Source organism: Eurypyga helias, unplaced genomic scaffold (genome assembly GCF_000690775.1).
Source record: "Eurypyga helias isolate BGI_N326 unplaced genomic scaffold, ASM69077v1 scaffold13776, whole genome shotgun sequence".
NCBI classification, from domain to species: Eukaryota; Metazoa; Chordata; class Aves; order Eurypygiformes; family Eurypygidae; genus Eurypyga; species Eurypyga helias.
The window spans coordinates 9,659-20,454 of NW_010254842.1; the positions used below are offsets into that span (position 1 = coordinate 9,659).

The following is a 10,796-nucleotide window of genomic DNA, read 5'->3' on the forward strand; positions in this document are numbered from 1 at the left end:
ATATAGTACATCTGGATTGGCCATCAGGAAGAAGTTCTTCCCGCAGAGGGTGGGGAGCACTGGGACAGGTTGCCCAGAGAAGCTGTGGATGCCCCATCCCTGGGAGTGTCCAAGGCCAGGCTGGATGAGTCTGGGAGCAACCTGGGCTATGGAAGGTGTCCCTGCCCATGGCAGGGGGTGGCACTGGGTGGGCTTTAAGTTCCCTTCCAGCCCAAACCGCTCTGGGATTCTGTGATCTGTATCAACCTAAATCACTTGACTGCAGACATCTAGGAGATACTCAGACTAACCCCTCTGTCAGCAGATCTAACTGGATGTTTGTTGTCTAAGTGGAGTCTCTGCAATTAACGTGGTCTGCACTTCAATTAACGTGGTTTGCACTTTGTCTTAGGAGTCCCAGTTAGGCCCAGGTGATCACCATTTGCAGTCGGTATTTGCTTTGAACAATGTGTCCAAACAAACAGCAGTTTTGTTCGTACAAATTTTCTGCTGAAATGGTTTTGAAAGCAGAGGGAAACAGGAAGTCAAGTTTCATGTACAATAATGATTCAGTACCCAGCGAGCAGCAGGGCACAATCAATTGTGTTAAATACACCCTACCGAGTGCCTAATTCATGGTCACATAATGAAAAAGCGAAGGCTGAAGACCTGTAATGCCTGCTCTACACGAATTTTACAGATAATAAAAATGCTAAGTTCCCATGTGTGAAGGCTTCTCAGTTAAAAAACTGCTGAAAGATGTTTCGGAGCCTGCTGTAATTCATGCCGATGACCAAGGTGTTCACACAGAGGTTTCTTTACTGTCAGATTTTCGATATTGGAATGAGGAACTAGACAGGATTGAGCACTTTGCTCCAGAGAGAATCAGTATGTTGACAGCTGTAGAATTTAAGGTTAAATATCAAAATTAAAAAAAAAAAACACCCACCCAGATGTACAGAACAGCAGAATACATTTTTCATATAGAATCATAGAATGGTTTGGGTTGGAAGGGGCCTTAAAAAGATCATCTAGTTCCAACCCCCATATTTTTCCAGGAACCACCAACCTCAAGCTTCACACCGTAAAAAAAAAAAAGAGACTGACCTTATAAACAGCAACAACCACCCCCACTGAAATCCTACTCCAAATCCTCACCACTGCAAAATAAAGTTGCAGGCAGGTGTGTGAGGGCGGACAGGAAATCACGGCTGTGAGGTAGCATGAGAAGCACAGTGCTGCGCCCAGCTAAGGCCTTGGCTGTAACTGCTGGGGGTGGGTGGGAGACGTTAGGAGGGACAGAGTTTATGCACACACTCACAGCGGGTTGGTCCGAACAGCAGCAGAAGTGCACGATCACATTCCAGGTTGAGGGTGGTATTTGCAGGGCTGCCTCAAGTTGATGTCCCCAGGAATGGGACTTGTATACAAAGGTAGTTAAACATGTAGTTCCCACTGTAAATGCAACTCTTTGCTCATACACTGAGGCACTTCCTTAACAGTAAAAGTGGCATACCTGAGCTATGACTTCTTCGGAAAATATTTTCCAGGCTAAATATTGAACTTCTTCCGTAGTAAGGAAGCATGAACTTTGTGCAAAGGGCTATATCAGCTACATTTGTTGACAGGACAAAGAAGAAGGAAAACAATGAAGTCTTTACAGCCAAACACCTGCACTACGCTCGTCTGATTCCACTGGAAAATATTAAATTTATCAAGCTGGAAAGCCACATGAGCCTTTCTGACTTTAAAAATAAAAAGGGAACTTTTCATATTACTCCGACTCACTGCCTTTAGGAAATACTCATCAGTACCTGGGAACTTTTCTTATGACTCCGACTCAGTACCTTTAGGAAATACTCATCAGTACCTTGGATTGTAGGTCCCTAAAAGGAACTTTGAAATGTCTATTGCATTTGCATGCGAAGAAACCAAACGAGGTGACCCTCAAAACCGAGTTACACCACACAAGAGTTTGCCAGATTCAACAGCTGTTTATTACTCCTATTCCACAGGATGGTTTGGGTGGGAAGGGACCTTAAAGCCCACCCAGTCCCACCCCCTGCCATGGGCAGGGACACCTTCCATAGCCCAGGGTGCTCCCAGCCTCATCCAGCCTGGCCTTGGACACTTCCAGGGATGGGGCATCCACAGCTTCTCTGGGCAACGTGTTCCAGTGCTCCCCACCCTCTCTGGGAAGAATTCCTTCCTGATGGCTAATCCAGATGTACTATATGATCTACACATGACTTATTTTGACCAAAACAGATGTGTAAAGGGTGTCTTTACACCTTTGAAGGAAACAGCACTGAAGGTCTGGGGTCAGAAATTCCTCTGATTGGCAGAAGAGGAGTGTTTCTGTGGCTGGAGTGAATTTAAAACGTGATAGAACACAACTGATTGCAGAGACGAGGCTGTCAGTCCAGAAAATCATACCTCTCTCTGTGGAGATCATGACTATCATTGCACTTCCCAGTTTTCCCTGTACTTGAAGTACTGGCAAACTTCCTGCAAGCTGTAGGTACCAAACCTTCACTGATTGTTATGGTCAAGCAAATACTTCTGTCTGGTTTTTCCATAGTGGAATAATTTGTATTTAGTAATAATTTATAACGGTTGATGAACTGTTGAATTGTGAATAATAATCAACAATTGTTGAATTGATGACTCACGGGTACAATTCATAGAAACTTTCAATAATTCCCTGGCCTCACACCCCAGTCCGTATGGACTGACAAGCCCGGTCAGTCGGTGGGTTGGATGGCACTGGTGAGCGCCCGTCTCCCGGAAACGTGCCTGAAGGCCTCTCCTTCGCAGACTGCTGGGGATGGTGGAGGGCGTCAGCCAAGGACCTACCACTGCCGTCTGAGGAGGCACGTTCCCACAAAGCATCTAGTTTATTCTTTTAATTATTGTGCTGTTATTTATATGATTGCATTGAGAAATAATAAATGCCGAGGAATATTGTGTAACTTCGGTAGGATGAACCTGTGAGTAAAGTTACTACCTTGCAGTGGTCACTAGATGGCTTGCTAGCCTCGTATTTTCCTAAAATTCAGAGTTTAAAGACCTCTGGATTCCTCTGGCTGTTAGTTTGCTTTTGTTTTTTAAATCCGTTTTAGATACTGTTATATGTCTGCAGAGGAGTTTGGGTTTACTAATCCTACAAATGTCAGACTCTGAGCTGGGAGAACTGTCTCCAAGCTCTTTACATCCTTAGAAGGTGGTAGGTTGTTGACATTGTGGAAGCTTGGTTTTCACCAGGAAACCAGGATAATATTTGAAGGGACCTTTTTAATAGGCACATTTATTTTAAGCTTTTGATGGTTTGTAAATTCAGGACATTGTAGCACGGCGATGAGCTAGGGTGCAGAGGGGAATCCTCTGAAGCAGCGTGTGTGTACTCAGTCATTACACTTGGGGTAAGCTCTGCTGTCCTTTACGGCAGGCAGTACCTGTCTTTGATCGGGGCTAGCTGCTGCAGCCCTCCTGGGCTGTGGTGCTGCTGCTCGGGCACGGAAAAGAGGAGGCAGGTTTTGCTTAACTTACTCTCTCACAAGATCAGCATCCCAGCTGATGTCTGCTGTGCCATGGACTGAGCTTCTCCGTGTACACCACAACTTTGAAGTGCTACCTGAATCTGGCTTTGGAGATATGAATTATGTAACAGCCGGTGACACTCACCACATCTTTTTACTCCGATGGTTGTTTTATGTCCCGCTTGCTCCCAGCATCCCACTCCCTTTGTTTAACTTTCCATAGAGGTAGTGCCTAATGCCTGGTAAATGCTTGGATAAATGCTTTAAAATGCTGCGGACACTGTGTGTCCTACAGACACACCTGTTTACTCTGGGCTGCATATACTGGAACAGCAAAGAGAATTCCTTATTCTTGTTATGGGGCTGTATATATTTTGCTGTAAGGGGGAGCTTTTTCCTCCAAAATAAAAGCATTATTTTACAAAAGTTTCCAAAACTCTGAAAAACCTCTTTTAAAAGGAACCGTCAGCTGCTTTTCACTGATGTTTTTGCTACTGAGTATTGACTGGGTTTTGCCATTTACATCATGCTTTGTCAGAGGAGGCTCCTTTCAAGTTTCATCATTATTTATGATGGCCTTTCCCTCCCTCTTTTTTTTTTTAATTATGTCTCTATCCTTATATCTTACAAGTATTTTAAGGTCTTGAGCATCGTGGAGTGAGAATGTCTTTTTTAAAACACATGGAAGAAAGCTGAATTTTTTTAAAATAAAAAATTAATATTCTGATTCTAAAACTAATTTCAGTTCATTGCATGTATATGTGCACAGATGGCCTCACAGTTAAATGTTCTAAGTTACAGGTTTAAATGGAAAGTGGGGTGGTTTAGATTAGTTATCAGGAAGGAATTCTTCCCCGCAGAGGGTGGGAGCACTGGGACAGGTTGCCCAGAGAAGCTGTGGATGCCCCATCCCTGGGAGTGTCCAAGGCCAGGCTGGATGAGGCTTGGAGCAACCCTTCCAGGCCAAACCACTCTGGGATTCTAAATATTCGTGTATAGATTAGGATGCTGGTGTTACATCATTAGCTGTAGGTAATATATTTAATTGGTACTTCTATACTAATCACTTCTTTTTTGACCTCCCTGTTACCATTTGTACTGCATGTTGCATTATTTATAACGTATGCTGTTTACTCCTTTCACACAGGACATTGTACCGGTGGATGCCTCTTACGAGGTGAAAGAGCTTTATGTGCCAGAAAACAAGCTACAGTTGGCCAAGACGGATGCTGAGTCTCTCTTAACCTTGGAAATAACTAAGGTATTGTGTTTCACTTGCCTCATAGCTGAAGTTGAAAGCCAACAATCTGTCACAGAAGCAGATATAGTCGAAATGCCTGGGCTGGCTACAGAATGGGTCTCAGTGCACTTTTCCTGAGAGGAATTACAGCATCTGTGTTTTCTTTGATCAGTTGCTAGAGATAACAATTGAATCTTTGTAATTTTGTAAATAATCCTGTTGTAGTCTTGCTTAGTTTATCCCAAACCTGGACATTAAATTTCCTTCCTCCCATGCCTCCCCCTCGCCCCCAGTCCAGGGACTAAACCATGTCTGGCATGGCTCATATCAGGCATTACTTCTAGGAGAATTACTAACTTTTTTGATTTTAGTTTACTTGCACAAACCATTTTATTTTGAATTGTAATGCCCTAGAAATTTGAAGGAAATCAGTTACTGCTTCCTGATTCTCCTCGTTGGTAACCTTCAGCTGGGTGATAGTAACCTTACACCAGGCTCAAGGAGTTGCAAACTTAAGCCTATGGAGAGATGATCAGGTCTGCTGTATTGGGCTTTTTTCTGGTTAGAACTTATCCATGCTTCTTTTCTGGCTTCCGGCAGAGAAATATGGAAGAGCATGGACCAAGTTGATCAACTCTGTCTTATTTTGGTTAAATACATTACTTTCCAACTCAGATAAGTCAGACAGCGCTGCTTCTGGTTGTGTTTCTGTTCTACCTCAACTTTTTCTGAACAGCAAGGCCTAAACAGAGACACAATGCATGAGTGTTTCCACTGGCTTTTTGGCAGTATTACTAGACCTTAAAGCTGAGTATTGCGTCTGGGAGCTCACTAGGCTCAGGGCTGAGCAACTGCAGCGAGTAACTTGACTTTGAAGGACTACGCACTGAATTACATATTTTTAAAATTTGCTTAGCCTTCTACTGCTACTACTGCATTTCAGTATTCCCTTTCACTGCATCTGACTGGATTCCTTTCACTTACATATCTGTAAAACTTTATTGCTTTGCTGAAGAATAAATATTTACAGCCACCGTTATTAAATTTCTGTAGTGTCCACTTCTGAGTTGTGTCCTCTCTAGAACAACGAAGCCTTTCCCCCTCCACCCCCAGCCAGTGGTTTGTTAAATATCAAGCAAGTATATAACGTCAGCTTGGGAAGAAAGTGTGTGTTGTACTGGCCTCGGGATAAATTACACAGTGTAATAAAACTAGCCATGCTCTTTGCAAAGGAGGCTTGCACAAGCAGAGCCTGTTCTCCTCAAAGGCTCGAGCAAGTCTTAGCAGGGTGCATGCAGAAATAATAGAGGCCACACACGCAGTCACGGTGTGACTGTTTAAGTGCTAGGGAAGGGAATTCCCTGTAAGCTGTTACCTCTTAAATTGAAAGAGGTACTAGTCCCAGGAGTTGTACTTCTGGATCCTGTCTCTACTTTCTGCAGTAAAAATGTCCTTTCCAATCTGTTGCAGTATTAGCCCTCTTCACATTCACCCCCCTAATTCTGGTAGTTTTGTGGTAATTGTATGCGTTCTTTTTTCTTCACCTCTTGGTTATCTTGCTTTGGTAAAAAAAATAGTTGCAGGTGGGACTCTAGTTCTGTGAGGTTGAACTTCACCAACCATTTACACGTAAAGCTTGTGGTTGTGGGGTTTATTTTGTTGGTTGTTTGGTTTTTAACACAGGGAAATTTGATCTAGTGTAAGGACTGGACAATAGCCAAAAATATGAACAATGAGGAACAAGTAGTTCTTTTTTTTCTTACTTGTAGGAACTGAATTCTTTGTAATGAAAACCTGTAATACGGAGAACCCTTCCATTTATACTGTCCTGCCTTTTTGGGGTAGATGGTGGTCTGTTATGATTAATACCTGGTGTCAGACTTTAGGCAACCACTTTTCTCTGCTCTAAGTGTACTTCTCCCTTTCTTTACAAGGTGGATATGCAGTGGGTGCAAGTGCTAGCAGAAGGCTGGGCAACACCCCTGAACGGCTTTATGAGAGAGAGAGAATACCTGCAGTGCCTTCACTTCGACTGTCTCCTTGATGGTAGGGTAAAACTGAGTGACCTGACCTTCCTTCTGACATGTTCTGGGTACTTGGCTGCGTGGTGGTGGTGTGGTAACACGGTGCCAGGCTTATGCACAGCCTGGGATAAGAGAAGAGGATATTGCAGTTATAAACTTGATGGTTTACTTCTTTTTGTCACCTACCATCGTGTTTGAGTTCGCGTGTCTTCTCTTTTGGCCTTTACAGGTTACATTTTCCCAATGTTTCCAGTTTTGAAAAACATTTCAACCTAAAATCCACATTTCTAATTTGTTTTGTAGGAATTTCTTTTAGAATTGCAGTTTAACTGCTGTCTAGCTCTGTGTGTCAAAGTGTTTGTTCTGTAATCGTAATGCAGGAAGGGGTAACAAACTGCCTTCAGGGCTGGAGCTGTGGCAAGTATGAAGTCAGAATTTGAGGCGGTGACTTGACGGTTGTCACATGTGATTGAGTTACTGTGACTTAGCAATCATCCTGCGATGACTGAAATGAATGTCTTTTATTTTGCATTACCAGTTGGCTAAGAGGAAACATTAGTTAAGGTAGTCAACAAGGGACAACATCTTCAGCTTTAGGAATTCGATTGTGATCCTCTGTAATTTTTCATTTATTCCTCTTTGAAGGCTCTGTTTTACTCCAGCCTTCTGAGGTTTTTTTGCACTCCCTATATCAAAGAGGGATAGTAAAAATCCCTGTCTCCCTACTTCCTTTTGCATTCCTCTTGCTGGAGACCAAATAGCAGGAAAAAGCAGTCATTTGTCTGGACCATGGAATTGAAAGACATCTGTTGTCTCTCTTATATTTTCTAGTTCCCTTTTCTAGAAGTCTCTGGAATACTGTCCTACGCAACATCACTCCATCACGTTATTTTGGAGTATCTGAAGTTTGTGGTATTATTTTGAACTGCTATTTTTTTTGTCATTCCATCTGTCATTCCATTTTTCCATCCAGGGGAAATGTACCCCGCAGATGACATGCTGTGCATCTAACTGCTCAAATAGCTTGTAGCTTCTTATTCTGCCCCCTAGTCACAGCATAATTGTTAGGAGGTATTTGGGACCTTGTATAGATCAGTGGTTCAGATACGTCAATGTTGCAAGTTTTTTAACTTCTGAAATTGTTTTTAGTACCTTAGTAGGATGCAAAAACCATGAGTAATGAAAAATAACAAATAATTTCTTGATGGAAACAGTTTTCAGTCCTAGGCTTGAATAGAACAGTCACGTTCCTCTAGATGCCACCATATTACTGCTGCTTAGATATCTACTGCAACGTTTACATGTCAGAACTGTTTTAGAAAATGTGATAGCCTTAGAGCTGCTTTGCTGCTTGGAGCAGTGGCGACAGTTAAGCCAAAACAACATCCTGAAAGCTTCCTCCCTGCTTGGTGTGTTATTTCTGCAGCCTCACAGTCATTCTCCACGGGTTTGATTTTGAAGAGAGGGCAGTTGCTTCGTACCTGCAATGCATCCCATCCTCTGGGCTCTAAATACAAAAAAGCCTTACGGAGCTCGGGGCAGCTGGGCTGTATTCCCACTTCAAAGCTTGTTACCTGCAGTGGTCTCGTCTGACACTCTGCTCATCTGTGACGTAACAAACTCACTCCACTACCTTGCCTCAGTTTCTGATTTGTACAGTGGCTGAAGACTGATGTCAGAGGTATTAGATATTTATTATTGGTCACTGGCAGAATTTGAATAACCAGTAGGTTTGTGATCTCAGCCCAGTTTGAAACATTTCTTTACTTGTTTGCAAAGCAAAAGGAATTTTTTAATTATCGTGTTAGGGGTGGCGAATCACCTTCTCTGTGACTGCTGCCAAGCCCAATTTTATGACCTAGTTGCTTTGAAAATAACTCTGAGCACTGAGACTGAACTCAGAAGATGCACTGCACTCTTCATCTTGCACTATGAAGCAGGGAGGGGGCCTATTTTTCTCTAAAACTTTTTGTCCAGCTTCATAATTTTTAACTTTCTACGATACTTAACATTGAGAGAAGATGATTAAACATTTATTGCTCAAATAATGGGGAAAACAGCCTTATTTAGAGTTTTGGCCCCACGAAAGCCAATAGCAAACCTCCCCTTAACTTCAAAGGGCCCCTGACTTTTCTCCTGGAGACCATCCAAACGTTTTGCCCTCTTTCAGTGTGCTCATTACAGTTGAAGCCTTTGGATGAGACTTCCTGTATTTACTCCACTGGGTTTCTCAGAGCTCACTCTTGTAGTCAAGCAAAACAAGACTTCAGCATCTAGCAGTGAAATAAATGCTTGAACACGAGGACCACACGCGAGCTTCAAATTCAGAGACTTTGGTTCAGTTTTAGGAGAAGAGTGGCTGGTAAGCTTTCAGCTGAATGAGCTGTGCCTGACTCAGCTGCTTTTTCTGAAGTCTATGTGCTGGATCTGAACACAGGTTTAAGTGAATAGCAAAGTCACCTTTGGAAATAGTTAAATTACAGACGCTGACTTCTTGGGTACATTTGGCTGCTTCTGTCGCCTTGAACTTTCCTTGTGGACTGAAAGTTCAGCTACTGAGAATGCCAGGATTTTTTCACTAATTATTCATTCCAGTAGCAATTATAGAATCACAGAATCGGAGCGATTTGGGTTGGGAGGGACCTTAAAGCCCACCCGGTGCCACCCCCTGCCACGGTGGGGGGACACCTTCCACTACCCCAGGTTGCTCCAAGCCTCATCCAGCCTGGCCTTGGACACTCCCAGGGATGGGGCATCCACAGCTTCTCTGGGCAACCTGTCCCAGTGCTCCCACCCTCTGCGGTAAGAATTTCTTCCTGATATCTCATATTTCATAATATTTTAGGTAATCTGTTTAAGTGTGTATTTCTGCTCGCTATGTAGCGTGAACAAGGTTTTAATTTGACATCCCAAGAAAGGAGTATCCTCACGGCCTAAAGACTTGCGTGCAGCCATCAGCACTTGCTGTCTGCGGTCCCGCCTTTGCTCTTTCTTGACCCTCAGTGCTTGCACGTTTTATAGCACGTGTCTTACGCAAGAGTTCATTCTAAAAGTTGCTCTTAACCCCATTAAAATAGACACTTGGACTGGCTGTCCTGCGATACGCTTGCAGCCTGGACCGGGACTGTCAGGCGGGTAGATCTTCCTAACGTCACTGGTGAGCGTTACTAAGGATCAGGGCTCTTGTTGTTTTCCCTTCTCTCTGCAGGGGGAGTTATTAATTTGTCAGTGCCTATAGTGCTAACAGCTACTCAAGAAGACAAAGAGAGGCTGGATGGGTGTACAGCCGTTGCACTGGTGTACGAAGGTCGCCGCGTGGCCATTCTCCGTAATCCCGAGTTCTACGAGCATCGGAAAGAGGAGCGCTGTGCTAGGCAGTGGGGAACGACTTGCAAGGAGCATCCCTACATCAAGGTGTGTGTTTAAAGGTTGGAAACCTGGTCCTATTAGCTGTACTGTTTGTGGAGGGGCAGATAAGTGAAGCCAATGTCTGTGCCTGGTGCATTTCCACAGCAAAGCCACTTTGGGAACGAAGTAGAACATTTGAGCAGAAGCAGAGGTGATTTTTTTGTTCTGTGTTGAACAGTCTGCACGTAGTGCGAAAGTCTCATGTTGATGTGGACACGTGCAGTGAATTTTGAACGTACTGGACAAGCTGTGCTGCAGAAGAGGGACCTTTGCCCCCTGGTGTGCCCAGGAAACGCATCCCGCTGTAACCAGCTGGATCATCCGAGCTCCTTCGTCAGCAGATGTATGCGTTGTGGTATTTCTCCTGCACGTGGAGATGTGAGAACTGCTTGGTTTAGATGCTTTTGAAACAGGGCCTGTTCCTGCAGCGTCCATCACTTAACCCTCTGGGGAGTTATTTCCCCTCCGTTGTGTTGAGTGTGTTTTGTTACCTTGACCTTGCGTGTGCCACACTCGGACTGTGACCTACCCAGTGCTGTGTTGGGCTTTGCAAGCTGCTGGAAATATTGCATCTTCGCTCTGCGGGGCCAAAATACGTGTCTTTCC

At 43.8% G+C, this 10,796-nt stretch overlaps 1 protein-coding gene across 1 annotated transcript in view; it reads left to right on the forward strand.

The window, feature by feature from the left end:
- Positions 1-10,796, forward strand: part of PAPSS1 (3'-phosphoadenosine 5'-phosphosulfate synthase 1) — a 26,930-nt gene that overhangs the window by 8,922 nt on the left and 7,212 nt on the right. The window contains exons 5-7 of the mRNA XM_010153155.1: positions 4,666-4,779; positions 6,693-6,804; positions 9,991-10,196. Coding sequence (XP_010151457.1) covers positions 4,666-4,779; positions 6,693-6,804; positions 9,991-10,196 — 432 coding nt within the window. The remainder of the gene's footprint in view (positions 1-4,665; positions 4,780-6,692; positions 6,805-9,990; positions 10,197-10,796) is intronic.